At 40.7% G+C, this 17,764-nt stretch overlaps 1 protein-coding gene across 1 annotated transcript in view; it reads right to left on the bottom strand.

The window, feature by feature from the left end:
* The window catches only part of LOC134801755 (uncharacterized), a 94,853-nt gene that overhangs the window by 9,020 nt on the left and 68,069 nt on the right, over positions 1–17,764 (bottom strand). Inside the window, exons 6-18 of the mRNA XM_063774351.1 lie at positions 8,941–9,044; positions 8,301–8,429; positions 7,658–7,899; positions 6,249–6,433; positions 5,674–5,838; positions 4,211–4,355; positions 3,032–3,144; positions 2,149–2,262; positions 1,562–1,677; positions 938–1,139; positions 405–650; positions 215–322; positions 19–158 (exon numbers count right to left, since the gene is read on the bottom strand). Of these exons, the coding sequence (XP_063630421.1) occupies positions 19–158; positions 215–322; positions 405–650; positions 938–1,139; positions 1,562–1,677; positions 2,149–2,262; positions 3,032–3,144; positions 4,211–4,355; positions 5,674–5,838; positions 6,249–6,433; positions 7,658–7,899; positions 8,301–8,429; positions 8,941–9,044 (2,009 nt within the window). The remainder of the gene's footprint in view (positions 1–18; positions 159–214; positions 323–404; positions 651–937; positions 1,140–1,561; positions 1,678–2,148; positions 2,263–3,031; positions 3,145–4,210; positions 4,356–5,673; positions 5,839–6,248; positions 6,434–7,657; positions 7,900–8,300; positions 8,430–8,940; positions 9,045–17,764) is intronic.

Genomic DNA, 17,764 nt, shown 5'->3' with positions numbered 1-17,764 from the left:
GACGGTTTGTAAGCGTACCTTGCGGAGTGAAGGCCCTGACGGCGGTGTGCGCCTGCTCGGCTTGCGCGGCGCTCACGGTGACGGCGGCCTGCGGCTCCAGCGCCCGCGGCGGCGGGGCCTCGTGCGTCGAGATGCGGGACATGGTGGGCCGCCGTGCTCTGGAGGACGGTTTGTAAGCGTACCTTGCGGAGTGAAGGCCCTGACGGCGGTGTGCGCCTGCTCGGCTTGCGCGGCGCTCACGGTGACGGCGGCCTGCGGCTCCAGCGCCCGCGGCGGCGGGGCCTCGTGCGTCGAGATGCGGGACATGGTGGGCCGCCGTGCTCTGGAGGACGGTTTGTAAGCGTACCTTGCGGAGTGAAGGCCCTGACGGCGGTGTGCGCCTGCTCGGCTTGCGCGGCGCTCACGGTGACGGCGGCCTGCGGCTCCAGCGCCCGCGGCGGCGGGGCCTCGTGCGTCGAGATGCGGGACATGGTGGGCCGCCGTGCTCTGGAGGACGGTTTGTAAGCGTACCTTGCGGAGTGAAGGCCCTGACGGCGGTGTGCGCCTGCTCGGCTTGCGCGGCGCTCACGGTGACGGCGGCCTGCGGCTCCAGCGCCCGCGGCGGCGGGGCCTCGTGCGTCGAGATGCGGGACATGGTGGGCCGCCGTGCTCTGACAAATTCAATCACAAATATTAAGCGGTTTTTGTATCCCAGGTATAAAAATGTCGGTTGGATGGCCAATTTACTACCCAATCATACATTTTTTTAGTACTAAAATGACCAACTGATTTTTTGCATATATGGTGGAAATATTCGATCAGATAGCAGGGCACTGGGCTAGCGATCCAGGATTAAAGTCCCACGGAAGACAGAAAATTCATTTTTCCACTTTTAATTTATTTTAAAATACACCAAAGTAGCTTTCAAATCCAAACTACAAACTACATCAATACTCACACATGCTTATCCTCCCTATCGACAACTTCATCCTTCTCGCGTTCCTTCTCTTTCTCCTCCTCCTGTTTCTCCGCTTCCCTCTCTCTTTCCCTCTCGGCGCTGACCGCTCGTTCCCTCTCCCTCTCGGCGCTAACTCTGTCCCGCTCTTCGGCTGCGGCGGATTTCTCGGAGGCATCAGATGGGTTGCGGGATACGTTGCTACCTGTGAACACAAAAAATGAGTATATATATCTTTGTAATAAATTTTAATTTGCATGGCATTCTTTCTAAGCCACTTTTCTCGTACACACTTTGTGCGCAGAACCGATGCCAGCACGTCGAAACCCTTTAAATAATTAAATGAAATGCAAATGGTACACCGAGCGGATGTTGCTCTCGCTCGTGACATGGGACGTAAGGGCCTGCAGTGTATAGACGTCTCGAGCGCTTACGTCATGGTGAAGTCACCGAAAGTTAGCAGTCAGTCGATGTCAGAATTGTCAGACTGCGAGCAGAGCCGGTCGTACCGCGTGATGATTGTGTTGGCTAACCTCTGGTAATACATTACATCGTATGATTTACTAAGTACATTTACAGGGCCCATTCAATATTTCGATCCTGTATAGTATTTCAACACATATGTACCTTCGTCGTCGGTGGTGCGACTGGCGGTGGAGGCCGAGTGCGTGTGCTGGGGTGTGAGGCTGGGTTTTTGCTCAGCAAGTTTGGCCAGAGGACATTCTTGGATGTTCTTCACCCATCTATTAATGAAAAAACGAAAAGGATGTGTAAGTTTTTAAGTCTGTCGATCGGCGTTAACGCGATTGGTCCGTTTAGTGAAAAGATGTAAATGGCGGCCAGTTGCAAGTCTTATTTGAATATACATTTACATTGCAATAATAAAATTCATAGTTATAATTAAGCTAATTTTGTGATTTAAGTCACGTAATCTTAGTCACACGCTGCTCATGCACTGTTAGTGCTTAAAATAGAGAACTAGCTTCTCTCAAACATGTCGCGCGAGTAATTAAAAATACGTTAGTTAAATCATAAAATTAGCTTAATGTTTAGTATGTCTCACAACAGTTTAAATTCGATTTAGAATTTATGATTAGGTATAATAATTTACTCGACACTTGTCTCAATCGAAAACGTACACTTTTACTCTGAGACCAAAGCCGCGAATGGACAGATAGACAGACAGACATGAGGTAACTATAAACAGTACATACGTGGAGTATTCTGCGGGCGTGTTGGCGGACAGCTCGTGCATCTGCACGCCGTTGATGTTCATCAGGAAGAACGTGTTGCGCGCCGCCGCGTTCGGACGGAACAACACCTTGTCCCTGGAAACACACACAATACACTGACACTCCACTACATAGACTAGGAATCCTCTAGACCGAGTTTATAGCATAATTTCCTGAAACTGATGCTGCCAAAAATACTGGGGTGCGGGGGACGAGGTGAGCGAGGTCCCGTGCCGTGATTGGTCCGTTCAAAGACACTTTCGACCCGAAAATGGAGTAAAACTACCATATGCGTGGCAGAGGGGGTAGAGCTACTATGCTCAGTCTGTAGGATGTCTTGTCTGTGCTCCACTATAGCTTTGCATTGTATGGTTACCTTACGATATCAAATTCTACTTTGATTAATTCATTTTAATGCTTTCAATCATTTGATTTCAAACGTTATTTAACTTTTGTAGTATATTCTGGAAACACATTTTGGCTGCAATAACGAAGCCGAAACTTGACGCCCATCGGCCATTGTTTTCCCTACGTACACAAGACTCCAATGTTCACTTCAACTTTTCATTCGTAGGTACCTACATATTTCACGACTAGCAGAAATAAATAAATAAAATACTTTCTTAGTAGAGCTTTTACAACATTTGAAGAATATGTATTCCAAATTTCAAAATCCTTCAGATGTAGTGCATAATTTTTTTCCATCGTATTTTTACGGAAACGTACGAACGTGTCTTTTTCAGTGGGACTTGTTACAAAAAGTACTGAGGTTGACTGAATTAGCATGACAAATACGAACGTTTCCGAGAAAATACGATGGAAAACAATGATATATATTTTAAGTATATAGAAAGATTTCACTAACCATTTGACGAGAGGCGAAAGCGCCCCCTGCTGGCTGGGAGCAGGAATGGGCCGGAGAACGAACTTGTCGCCTTCTCGCTGCAGGAGGACCAACACGTCGGTCAGCATCAGAGCCTGCAAACAGATCATTTTAGTTTACCGTCAACCTAATATTTGATTGAATAACAATACTGTTTTAGCAACACGCTAGATCGCCACTCTTCCCTAATAGGGATGTTTCCTGTATTAAAAAAACAAATTTCACACTACGCTTGAGATAAACGCTAGAAGAATATTAGAAAAACCTAGACCGCAGTTATAAAAGTAGGTAATTTGACCGTGACGTCATTGTTCTGTATTTCATAGATTTCATAGCGGCCTTTTTTGACAGTTCGAAAAAAGAAATTGATTTGACTAAGCAGTCAACTACCCTATTCGCGTCACGTTGACTCTGTTTTTATCACAAGGACATTTATCAAGGCTTCGTTGCTCCAGTGGTAGTCAACTGAAATAATAACCACGCAAGGAGAACCATTCCCAAAATACATAGCTCTAATTGTAAAACTAAGTCACCCATACTAAGTTGTAGGTACATTTTGCTTGAGTGAGACGCAATGCACATTGGACCAAGAAATTGGACAAGTGGAATACCGCCCTATGGCAGATACTTTCGGCATGTTTTTATTTGACTGGACCAACGGGACTTACTTGTTTGGGAGGCCATAATAAAATGTGCGCTTCTTCTAAACCGTCTAGGACATCGCTTAGACATCGGTTACACGCTAATTCTGGCGTCAGTTCAGTCCATTCGAGTTTTGACTGATGCCAGAATGATGGAAAATGGACACGGTTACACGATCAGTCCAGACTGACAACAGACTGATAAAATTACGACACAGTCGCCGTTTGGACACAGAACGCAACACAGTAATTTAGTCTTGTCTAATATGGTGACTGACGCGAGAATGACACTAACAGGTTACACGATCAGTCTCCTATCAGTTTTCTGTCATTCAAAATGGACTGACGAATATTATCAAAAATTTAAATTTTCATCAGTCCAGACCATCAGTCCATCAGTCCGCGTGTTACACGATAATTCTCCCGTCAGTCTGACCAGACTGATGGACTGAACTGACGCCAGAATTAGCGTGTAACCGTAGGACATCGGTTGTTCGGCCTGTTCTAGAACATAACTCACCAACACGCTGATCTTCTTGTTGCCATCATGCCTGATAGCCAAGTCTCCTTCCATACGCAGTTGTCGCTGGGTTAAATCCAGTCTTCGCAATTCTTCCCATTCACTGCCCGCGCGGATTTCCAGTTTGTTCTGGATTGTTCGAAGCCTGTAAAGAAAGAACAGATTGTCAAGAAATGGCGTCTGTCAACCTCGTGCCACAAGATCCTAACAGATGGCGTTAGCGTTTCCTACATCGCGCTTATTGTGTTCCGAATGTCAGTTACTATAAATACAATTCCTGATCAACTCTCTTCAGTTGTCTTCGGTCCCCAGGCATAACACACGCCTGGAGAGATTACTTTCTATTAAGTTTCTCTACCTTTTCACAAGTTCTTACATGGCAAGTCATTTCTTAAGAATTGGAAACACCTTAGAAGTTACGATCTGTATAAACCACAAATGACTTTAATAATTAAGGAACACGAAACTATGTGATACATTAAAATGTTTGGACTACTTATTTACTACTTCCGGGTAAAAAAAAATTATGTCAATTTTAAACCCAGTCGCTAAATCCTTCTTCTTCTTCCTCGCGTTGTCCCGGCATTTTGCCACAGCTCATGGGAGCCTGGGGTCCGCTTGACACCTTATCCCAAGAATTGGCATAGGCACTAGTTTTTACGAAAGCGACTGCCATGTGACCTTCCAACCCAGAGGGAAACTAGCCTTATTGGGAAACCCAGTCGCTCAATCGGTTCAGTAATCATAAATTTAAAATCATAAACATTAAGACACTTATTTAAACTTTATAAGTAAAAGATCTTAGTTCCGAAACTCTGCATTAAACCTTTGCCGGTGTCGTGGGCGCGATTCAGTTGCGCTGTCGTCGTTTGAATGACGCGTTGGCAGGGTCGCCATGTCACTTGTGGAGTAACCGTACATTTATGACTATATACTGATTTTCTAATATGGTTTCTCTTTCGTTCACTTTACTCGGCTCAGTGTAGGCCTAAGTATCTAATAACTTATACCTATGGTCATTCTCAGCGGTCCTAATAACAGTGTCGACACTTTGTAAGACATCTTTGTCGGTGACATGAGCTGTCTTCAGCTGAGCTAAGTTTTCGAGGCGGGGTCGCCATGCATGTAATGTGTACATACCTGTGGTCATTCTCAGCGGTCCTAATAGTGTCTTCAGCTGAGCTATGTTTTCGAGGCGGGGTCGCCATGTAATGTGTACATACCTGTGGGGCTGTGGTCATTCTCAGCGGTCCTGATGGCAGTGTCGACACTCTGCAGTACATCTTTGACGGTCTCATGAGCTGTCTTCAGCTGAGCTGTTTTCGAGGCGGGGTCGCCATGTGATGTGTACATACCTGTGGCCATTCTCAGCGGTCCTGATGGCAGCACGTCTTTGGCGGTGTCCTGAGCTGTCTTCAGCTGAGCTGTTTTCGTGGCGGGGTCGCCATGTAATGTGCACATACCTGTGGTCATTCTCAGCGGTCCTGATAGCAGTGTCGACACTCTGCAGCACATCTTTGGCGGTGTCGTGCGCTTTCTTTAGTTGGGCGATGTCCTCGTCGGTGTCCGCGTCTGACTCGCACACCGTGTCCACGATGCCTTGCAGGAGGAGCTGGTACTTCGTCAATCTGGAATAAAATGCGAAAGTTAATGTTAATGGTTTGATCACTTAAGAGATTGAAGGAGTATTTTGTGGCAAAAAAGAATGATTGGTATGTGTACCTTTCACGTCGCTGAAGAATAACCCCCTTATTCATAAAACGTTACGGGCCTGATTTAGTTAAATTGTGTTTTATCGCTTTCTTACAAATACATAAGTCAAAAATTGTCTTAGGGTGGTATTGCACCTGTCCAATTTCTTTGTCCAATATGTATTTTGTCTCACATTTTGCTTAATGAGAGAGTGAGACGCAATGACATTGGACAAAGAAATTGGACAGCTGAAATACCACCCTTAAACTCTATCACTCAACTGTTATCTTTCTCCTCAATACCGACACTTTTTAAAAGTTTGTAATAAAAATGTTCCAAAACTTACCTCTGCCAAACACAGGCGAGTAGATCCCGTAGTTGCAATCTCCCACATCTGGGTAACTGCTCCCGGGCTGACAGGAAATGGTGCAATTCTTTGTTCTTCCTGCGACGTTCGCGGAGGGTCTCCAGCGCGAGGCGTTGCCCGCGGCAGAACCGGGACAGGCAGGACGCGTAGCCCGAGTCACCCAACTATGGACAAATACGACACTTTAGCTTTCATAGATAAAACAACTCTTTCGCTTCCTTCACTTTCATAACATTCCTCATACACGCTCGCCGGTTTAGGGTGCTCTTGACCTGGCCTTTCTTCAGGATTTCCCCGATCTGATCAGAGAAAGTCCGCCAAGGTCTACCCCTTCCAACTCCCGCTTCTACTTCTCCCTTATACACTCTCTTTGTCAGCCATCATTCACTCATTCTTTCCACGTGTCCCAACATCCCAACCAACTCAACATACCTTTCTCAATTTTTGTCACTACATCTTCGTTCAGTCCACACTTTTCCCTTATCACACTTATCAGGTATATCAGGATCCTCCGGAAAATAGGCGTGATTATATGTATTATATATGTATGTATAGATAAAATAAAAATCTACAAAGTACTTTCTCCCTAACTGTAAACATATGAGGATATGTTTTATGAATTAGATAGCCAACTTAATTCATTTCATGATTGTTGAAACTTTCTATAGATTGTGGTAAATTTGTTATTATATTGCTACAGGGACCGTGCGCATTGAATGATCTGTCTGCTTGTGGCTTAAATCGAAAACATAAACTCCACATCGGCACACACAATAAGCAGCTTCTGCCTTTAAGAGTTCATGTTTCCTTTAACTTAAACTTTTAGGCGTCAAGAGATGAGGTGAGCCCTAAAAAAAGAGCTAAAAGGCTCGTGTCTTTTGGATCACTACTTTAACTAAACACTAAAAGAGTTTAATTTTTAACAAGCAGAATCGTCTGCGAATTATCCTTAGAATAAATTTAAAAGTGGAAAAATTACTGTCTTGTGTGAGACTTGACCCATATGGTGGAAAGATTTGCTGGCTATGGATGAGGTCTTGGTGGCTCAGATGGCAGAGCGCTGGAGTATCGATCCATAGGCCGTGAGTTCAAGTCTCACACAAGACAGTCATTATTCCACTTTTAAATTCACTAACAGAGTATCAAATTTAATCCTTTGTGTCAAAACCAGCGGTGAGTTTAGTTTAGCTGTTCATAATCTCAGCAGTATTATTAAATCGAAATATGATTACTCGAATCATTCCTCAGCGCCCTCAGATCCGCGTACAACTTCATGTGTCCCTCTCTAACTACAGGCAAGAGTGCTACGAGTAAGAGAGATAGCATGACTGGACTTTTGTTTGCAATAAATGATTATTGAATTGATTGAATTGAATTGAATTACTCACCGTTCCAAGCATGGCATCAGCAACCGCCCTAATCGGCACAATATGGTTACTCGAATCATTCCTCAGCGCCCTCAGATCCGCGTACAACTTCATGTGTCTCTCTCTAACTCCAGGGAGGTTAGGGAAGAGTGCCCTCAGTTCTTCGGCGGGTAAAAGAGACGGCTGCTTTTCGAGAGGTCGAAGGAAATCGACGCCGAGGACTTTGAGCCAACGGACGTGGGAGCCTTCAGAGACGATTAGTTCTGTTGAAGAACAAAAAATTGTTATAGTCTGGCAAACACGTCATCTCAGTCAGTGAGAACTAGGAAAAATACGAGTATATACTCATCCCTTTCTTTCGGGTGCTAGTTCTAGCATGACAAAGACAGAATTATTCTTCCTGTCTATGTTTGAAATGAGACAGTCCTGGGCTAAACTATATGTCTTACAAAGTTTTTGGGTCACATTTTTTAATCTTTAGAAATAAAAGTCAAATTCGAAGGTCTTCTCAGAACCATAAGGATCAAAAGGAGTGTAGCGGACAAAACGTTTGTTTGGCACCGACCTGGTAAATGTAATGTGAATTGCTAATTTCCTTGTGAAATATTGCTTTATTTTTTTGGACTTTCTACACAATATATGTCTCTCAATGTTACCAACTCACCATGGATAACCTCCTGACGTTTCCTGTGCCGCTTGTCCAGCAGCAGCGAATCCAGAATTTGAGGAGGGAGGCTGTCCGCCCACTGCGGGGCTAGCGGGTCTTCCTCCTCCGACCAGTCCGATTGGGAAGCTGGAAAGTCAATTTCAAGATATTATTAATTATGTAATAGACAGGTGAAGAACCAAGATCGTCCATATAACTCAGAGCCAGACTTAAGAGGCAGTATGCAAGACAATATCTCCTGAATGTCTGTCAATTGAAAGCAAAAAACTTTAAGTTTTAGAAATTAAGAATTCTAGGAGATAGGGATGAATTTTTTTCTCTAAGTTATATTTTACGGTCTCTCCTTGAAGTACTTATGAAACATTACACTTATTATTCGGGAAATAGGATAGATTTAACGCTTCAAAAATTTGTATATTCTATGTTCCATGTACTATATGGATCTTTGAATACTAAATCCATTTCCCCCAGACCCTTCGTATTGAGAACATCTCACCTTGCGGATCAGCGGGCACCGTGGTGCTCTCGTTACTTCTGGAAGACAGGCTGGAGCTGCTGGGACTGCCTGATGGCGCCGTCGCCGCGCCACCTTCAAGGTCACTGTAAAACTTCGTGTTTAAAGAGAAGAACATCTCACCTTGCGGATCAGCGGGCACCGTGGTGCTCTCGTTACTTCTGGAAGACAAGCTGGAGCTGCTGGAACTGCCTGATGGGGCTGTCGCTGCGCCACCTTCCAAGTCACTGTAAAACCAAACGGCAGGCGTTAACATTCGTAAGGACCAAATGGTGCAACAAATAATGTGATTGTAGTTGAAGTAGCAACCTTGTGTAACTTAAGTTCTATGAAGTTAGACAAAAAAATATAGCATATAAAGTTGCCATATTTAAGTACTTATGGCAACCCTATATTTCATTATATCCTTATAATATGTATGTATGTAGTTATGTGTAAACTCTTTATTGTATTGTAACGCAAATTTATGGCACAGGATAGGCAGTACAAATGCGAACTTATCCCTTTAAGGGATTTCTTCCAGATATACAGGGATATGTTATGGTTACATTTTTTTTGTATTTAATTTTACTAGTGTGAATCCCTAGTCCAAAACCAACAATTCAATGGTACGTATTAATTTTCCGCGTTAAAAATAACAAACAAGAACAAATTTTGGTGTACTTATAAGATTTTACGTACGTACAATTTAGTTAGCAGAGCCTTATAGACGCCTCAAAGTCTTAAGACATAAAATATAAAAATCAATGAACACTTATTGAACTAATGCCTTATTGTCGCTCAATGCAGACTTGATCATTAAATTCACATTAAGGCTTGAACTAAAAACAACATTTATCATCAATTCATCAACACAAATATGGTATCCCCTTCAACCGCACAATACCTGTTCTAGATCTAGCTCTAAATATAGAGATGACACACAAATCGAACCAAAGGTCGGTCGCGAAGGAAGCCGCTCCAAACATCGGCCGGAAACTCGACTATTCCCGTACAGAAACGCATTTAGACCATTCACTTTCCGCACTAGCGTCTAAAGCGCAGTTGCAAATAAGACTTAGTTCGTTGAAGGCTAGGTTACAATTTTCTTTAGGTTATGAAATAGTGAGAGTAACGAAGACTTACAGTTGTAGATATCCTGTTATCGTTATCCTAGTTAAATAAAACACCATTGACTGGATAAGATGCAAAGCGTAGTATTATGATGCGAAGAAATGTATAAAAACTTTGAACAGATAATGTGCTGCTGTTTTGTTTATGTATTTTCTTTTATTGAGGAATGCGATAATGAGTAATTGTATTTATTTGCGACGACCGGTCTGGACTAGTGGGTAAACCCTGCTTATGAAGCCGTTGGTCCCGGGTTCGAATCCCGGTAAGGGCATTTATTTGTGTGATGAGCAAAGATATTTGTTCCTGAGTCTTGGGTTGTCTATATTTTGGGTATTTAAGTATTTATATATTATAAATTATGTTGTCCGAGTACCCATTGCGTAACACAAGCCTTCTTGAGCTTACTGTGGGGCTTAGCCTATTTGCGTAAGAAAGTCCAATATTTACTTATTTATTTATTTATTTATTTATTGTATTGTATAGATAGATGTACAACCTTTAGTGCCGACACAATTTTAACGCAGTCGGACAAAGATCTAAGTTTTAGTAAACCAAGCTCGAAATGGGGTTGGCCGGTCGAAGTATTTTTAGCAGATGGCGCCAGCATAGCTTGCCCTGTCAATCACTAGAATTGTGACAAATTTATGTTTTTTAATGGAATTTTATGCTCTGCCCTTTAAGCCAAATCTCATAGAAAAAGAGGCAACTATGTTGGCGCCATCTATGCACCTTTGACAGTTGCCAACCCCATTGACACAACATGGAAACCTAACCACCAAACAAAGAACAATTAAAACCCAATAAACCCAACACGTGCCAAAACTTGCACGAGCACTTGGTGTTTCACCAATGTGAACTAAAACGCTATTATGATTCAATGACATTTAATTGCCATTCGAAACGGAGGCCGATTCTGTCTTAAAACATGAACTGTCCATCTTATTTTGATACGACCTTTGTCTTGTCATCAGAAGTCTCATCAATAAGGGCGAGCGAAATACCGTGTGAGACGACACAACATTTCATTTTCACGAGAGCCGTTAACGCTGAATTGTGCAGCCGCGCACACTGATTCAAGGTCATCCCTACTACGCCCAACTATTATGTAGGAATATAAATGGTATAGATCTTATACTATCTCTTAAGTAATCCCTACTATCCCTCCTGTAATTCCTACTATAATATTTTAAATGCGAAAATTATTCTGTCTAGAACTACTACCAAGTACTAGATAAAATTTGATATGGAAATAGTTTGATGCGCGGGGGAAGGATATTGGGTAGTTTTGATAAATCATCATCATTCCCCGCAGACAAAGTCGCAGATAGAAGTAAGTATAATAATAATATGAAAACCATATCAAATTGTTACATCAGAACCGTCCACACGATTGTTGATAGTGTAAAGGAATATTGTACAAACAAGAACAGGAAACTGCAAATTTGGCGAGCAATGAGCTGCGCCGTATTTTAACCTTTGGCATCTGACACACGACCCGATTTGAGCGTTGAGCTGAGAAAGTGTGAGATATGGGGACGATTAAAAGGAAATCGTTGGAAGATATTGCAGATAGAGAAAGGATTAATGTTAACCGAGGAATGAACAGAACAATTGGAAAAGTTGGATGAAAACTCAAATCGGGGATCTGGCAGACCCTGCCGGCGATGGGATGAAATGGACGTCTTCTTGAAGGAGTAGCCAGACACAACTGGATAGAAATCAGTGGAGAAATTGGGGGAAGCCTTTGCACAGCAGCGGGACACGACAGGCTCCAAATAATAAAACATAAATATTGTAATAGTAATTTCTCACATAATGCATAACTATATCTACAAGATTTTGTGTAGGATTCCTATCTAAGTAGAAAAAAAACATCTGTATAAACATTTTGGTGTCGGCCTAACCACCACATTTTACATTAAAATTAAATGGGAACAACACAATAAAATAACAACACTATTTAATTACAAAGACATCTTCGACTAACTACTTACTTTAGCATGAATACATTAAATTTTTAATTACAAAAACATCTTCTACTAAGTACTTAGTGTTCAGCGTGAATATATTAAAATTAACAAGCACAGCAATTTTATCCAACTCTCGAGTACAATTTAAAGCGCTCCTGATATGAAATTATCCGCCACGGCGACGTAATTCGCGACTCGAGAGCACTCAGCCCTAATCTGATTCCATCTCATCTCAGCGGGTTATTCCAACACTTATTTCTTCTATTGACTTTTGTGATAGCTTTAATAATGATTGTCAATTTTGTTAAGTTTAAATTTACTAAAATATTTTAGGACTTCAGATCAGTTTGGTCTGAAATAAATGATTTATTTATTTCTTGTCACTGCTGCACTGAATGCCGTTTTTATTGTTCACCTGTTTGGTATAAAAACACAAATATCAATATATTAAACTAGTATCCATGACCAATTTGATAACTCTGGTAATTTTTCCTTCAAGATATGACATCTTTTTTCAGTTTATAAAGTCTGAACATTCTAGTCTTTCCATTTGACGTAAAGTAGGTGACCTAATATACAACCTTGAGGTACACCCCAATAACTTTCACCATTAATCATTGTTATTACTGCCACGATTAATATTACTTTATCACAACCAATTTAAAAACAAATCCCCATTATACCGTTTTTGATCCACACAAATCAATAATGAGTTGAAAATCTATTTTTAGGCCTCAAAGGGTAACGTACCTACGTACGCCATGATGGATAGCACCGGACACCGTTTGATCGGTATTTGATGGGTTCTAAACAGGAGGCCATACAAACAGACATGCGAAGGATATTGAATCTTAAATGAAAGGGTGTAAGAAGGAAGATTGAATGAGGGGGAATGACAAATGAGTTGCAGATTAGATTCGACGGCAAATGAAGAAGCAATTAAGGTATGGGCTTGGTATTGATGTATTGGTATTTATTTGGGAAAATGGTGAAGGTGTTTACAAGGTACAAGTAGAATTATTTTGGCAAGGTGTATGGTCGTATACCTAGTAAATGACGTAAATCAATGGGCAAATATGTATTGTATGTATCTTTAATATAATACTAATAGTGATTTAAAGTGCTACTGGATTTAAAGACACTATATTTTTTTACTGGTCTTCAATAATTATTTTATCTGTGCTATTCGATAGTGTGTTCAATAGTAACTGACGTGGAATTTTCTGCTAGTTACCTACCTAAGACAAAGGGAAACTTAATTCTCAGAACTCGATTACCTAGACTGCAATGTCAGTATTTACTAAGATTACTACGAAACTATTAGATAATTAAACAGTGACATGCTGCACACCCCGTGTTCATAGAAGTCGGTCACGGTCGGGGTAGTGTGGGTAACATTTCCCACATACAACCCATTTTATGTGGGAAATGTTTAATATTTTCCGTGATAACAGAAACCCATGGTTTACGTCGTTGGCTTTCCAAATTGAGTCAATCCAAATTATTAAAAGAAACACGATCCGTCTTCTGCTATTTTGAACTTAATTACTAAGTATTAAGAAAATTGGCAATAAGTACTTAAAATATTTAAGTATAATTTTCTAAGTCCATTCAATTTAATCCGTCTTCACGGACACGTAAAATGCCACACAACAAATCTAAATGAATGAAGTCCAAAGTCCTCCTCATATCACCAAAATCGAGAGCACCCTAATGTCCCAGTAATAAGGAATCACCTGCACCAAAACCTACGTCACAACGAGACAGCAGCCCGGGGGCAACGACACAGACAGACAGACGCCTACATGAGGAAGAAAAAACGGTACAATAACATATGAGACAATTCCTTACGGCGTTTTGGAAGGATAAAGACAATGCGAGTGGGTGAGCGTTTTTTGTAACTAATGACGAATTTTTTAAAGGTTGAATAAAAGTGAGATTGATGACATACGACATCGCATTAAGACAAACGAGAATATGCTTATTATAAACTAGTGCCGCCTGCGATTTCATCTGCGTAGACTAAAAATGCAGCCCCATTTTCAACCCATTATGGGTTTAAGTTCCAGAAAACCTTTATTAGTGTATCACTAGGTACAACATTTGAAGAACGTTTAAAATTTTAATGTTCACCCTTCAGTAATTTAGGCTGTGTGTTGTCTTGCCTGTTAATATCTGACGCAACTGTCTTCTATTCTGTCGACTGTTGGTGTAGGTACCTATTTTCAGAATTACGCAATTTGAAAAGAAAACAAATAGAATTCAATCAAAGTGGATGATTTGGATTATTTCTTCTTTACTAACCTCACAAATTTTGCATCACTTTGCACTGAATCGAAAGCTTTTAAGAATTTTTTGTATCAAACTAGGAATTCAATATGACGCTCCCAAGTAAATACAGATATATCAAAACTGGCAGCAATGTATCTTGTGTGTCTTGGCTAGAATCACTTAAAATTCCGAACTGTTAAAAGCAACATTATTGAATTCCTCGGAACAGAATGGGATCAAAGCATGGAATGGGTCGCAAGAATTTGCCAAGTTTTGTTTTAACACAATGTTTTGGACATATATATTAGATTTTATAGGGAAAATACTTGAACAAAATAAATATCTTGTTATTTTTATAAGTTATAAATAAGTTTCTTTGACGGTTTAATATGTTTCATAACTTACAATTAGTGTTAAAATTAAGACAGATAAATTATTAATAAATACGTGTTTTGATTTGTTTTTCAAAAGAGGACTATTTGTTACTTGGGGTTTGGGGTAAGATAATAAATACTTTTTATTATTCAACTATAGAAGTACAAAAAAGTGTCATTCTTTTTTAGTGTCGAAAATTGTTCGTGTCGAAACCAGACATTATTTCACTTATTTATCAAATCTCGATCTGACACTATCTATACTGAAATAAAACGTAGTAACCCTTCCACGAGGAACACAAGGTTACGAAACGTCTTCCCGTTCGTGTCGCGAGTCGTTTCTTGCGAATCCAATTTCACGGCAATCCCGGGCCCTTAATGATACGATTCGAGGTCGGACATTAGGTACATTTCATACGGCATTCGGACTGAAAATCTGATCTTAATCGGATATTAATTTAACTTGAATTCAATACAATTTTTTTTATATAATAATTGCATAGTATTTTTTTTTTTGTGTTTTGTATCTGTATTTTGTATGTAATTCGACATTAAGAGACCATATACATCTCTTAGTAATTGTAATACGTTAGATTGAATTGTTAGTTTTATTTTATATGTTATTATTTTTGCTTGTATGTAAATTCAATGTTGACGTGTAAAAGTGCCCTTGTGGCCTATTTGCTGAATAAATGTTATTGTTTGATGTTTAAGGCTAGTTTAGGTGGTTCGGAAAATAGCATGCTGGTTTTGTTGAATTGGTATCGCGAAAATTGTAAATCGAAATTACGTTATCAGCCTCTCTATTAGGTATTGCATATTCGAACGATAGAAAGGCGAATAGACGAACGAACGAACGAAGTGGTTTGCAATAGGACTAAATCGTCGGGTGACAAGCAAAAGTCACTAAGTACCACCACACGTTCATAGCCATAGTGAACCATATTAGTACTAAAAGGTCGATTTTTATTTAATTTTTTTTTAGTAATTAGTGACTTTTGCTTGTTAAGTACCTGACGAAATGTAACTATCGGCAATGTAAATAAAGAAACCATACGCGAGGTGAAAATGTAAGCTGAACAATTTGTACTGTGAAACATTGAATCAAAATTGCCAAAAACATTTGACTGTTCTATAGAAAACATAGTCTGTGCATTTCGATCACACGATCGAAATGCACTTAAAAGCTAATTTTTTAGCGTTGTCGGAATTGGTGCCTTAAGGGGCCCACTGATTAACAGTCCGCCGGACGGTATCGGCCTGTCAGTTAGAACAAAATTTTGACAGTTCCGAACAACTGACAGGCCGATACCGTCCGGCGGACTGTTAATCAGTGGGCCCCATTAGTGAAAATTGCGCAGTACGACCTACATAATCTCGATGTAAGCGTTGAAAGCTATACTGTACTGGTGCGAGTGACACGTATGTGCATGTGACAAATTAATATCAAACCAGAATCAGATTTAAACATTCGAATGCCGCTTCTAATATCGTGGCTAGGGTTTGGTTTTCGTTTGAAACGATAACGTGAGATTGGAGCAGAAACTCAATTTCTTTTATAACAGATTAAGGGATGTGGTTTGGTGAGAAATGTTACTCTCAATTCCAAAATCCCCTTGCAAACAAAGGGCCATGGAACGCAATAAGCTTGGTAAAATTATCTCTCTGCGATAGAATTTGAAACAAGAAGATCCGACGACGGACCAAAGTAGTAGACATCCGTCGACTCTCGATCGGTACTCTGAAATGGACCTAGGCCGGGCACGTATGTCGTCGAGATGATAGGTGGGGCAAGCGTGTCCTAGCGTGGAGGCCATTCTAAAAGACCGGATCACAGACCTCGAACCAGGCGGTCTAGTATAAGTTGCGTTCTCGCGCGCGAGTCCATATTTGAAGTCGCGCTTGATGTATGGAGTCGCGCGTGAGAACGCAACTCATGCTTAGACCACCAGATGGGAGGATGACATCAAAAGATTGCAGGCACACTCTGAAGGAGAAAAGCAGCAAATTAGGTCGCTTGCAGGAGAATTGGAGAGGCATGTGCTCAACAGTGGGCGGATACTCGCTGAAGAAGAAGAAGAGATAAAAAAACTCCTTAAGCCGGCGACAGTGACGAGACCGATCTATGAATCATTGTATATTTCTAAACGCATATGATAATATGTGAGACACGCGGTAGTGCTTCGGTCACCATAACTGTAACTAAGTTTACTGTATGCACTTGATTCACATGGCTCACTGTGTACGATTCATACCTTTCAGACAGCGTCCTCCTGGCAAGTAAGCTGACCGCTGGTGGCTGCCGTCCCGCCGGCAACGAGACATTGCGGGAGACACGCGGTGGCGCTTGAGTCGCCATGATTGTTCACTGTTTATACTTGGCCACTGTGTACTCTTGGTTCACTGTGCACACTTAGTTCACTGTGTACATTTGGTTCAATGTATACCCTTAGGACACTGATCACATAGTCACATAATCACTTAGGCCTTCTGCTATTAAAATGAATGACAAATATGTTCAATGATCAAATAGAAATTGATACATTTTATATAAGAGAATCCATACAAAATTTAAGTAATGGTTTTCATTGCTGTTAATTGTATACTGATTTCCTGGTTTAAAATATTTTTATTATTAGCTTTATTTATTTTTCGTCTTAAAATATTTTTTATTATTACAAGTGTTCTGACCTTTACTGCAATTGACGTAAATTATTGTCTAGAACAACGATTTGAGTTTTTTACCAATCTGACCGCTTGTTTTCGATTATACTAGAATCCAGTTTTGTATCCAACTTTACCTACATTATACGGACAACTATTATATACCAAGTGTCTATTACAACGGCCTCATTAGATAAAAACTGTATTCTTCCTACATTGCCTATCTCCCTATTATAGACCGCAAGGGCGCACGGAACTCATATAAAAATGCACCTAGCCTGCACTAATCAATTTAAAACCATCCATCCTTTGTAACAAAGTATACATTTCCTTGAAACGCAAACGCAACAGTGGTCAAGTGGTAAGCGAAAATCGCCTTTAAATGTATGAAGTAATGATGAACGACTTATTTAGAAGAACTGAGTATGGTCATAAACATCTCAATAAGTATCTATCATAGTTTTTTCTAGTGCTGTGATTTCTTCCGCGGTTTGAGAACCATATAGAAATAGTATTTTTGACTGCATAATTAAGTTAATAAAGTACAGTCATCTG

The sequence above is a fragment of the Cydia splendana genome, chromosome 23 (assembly GCF_910591565.1).
Source record: "Cydia splendana chromosome 23, ilCydSple1.2, whole genome shotgun sequence".
Taxonomy (NCBI): domain Eukaryota; kingdom Metazoa; phylum Arthropoda; class Insecta; order Lepidoptera; family Tortricidae; genus Cydia; species Cydia splendana.
Note: the sequence above shows the minus strand (reverse complement) of the source record. Positions and strands in the feature narration are given on the sequence as shown.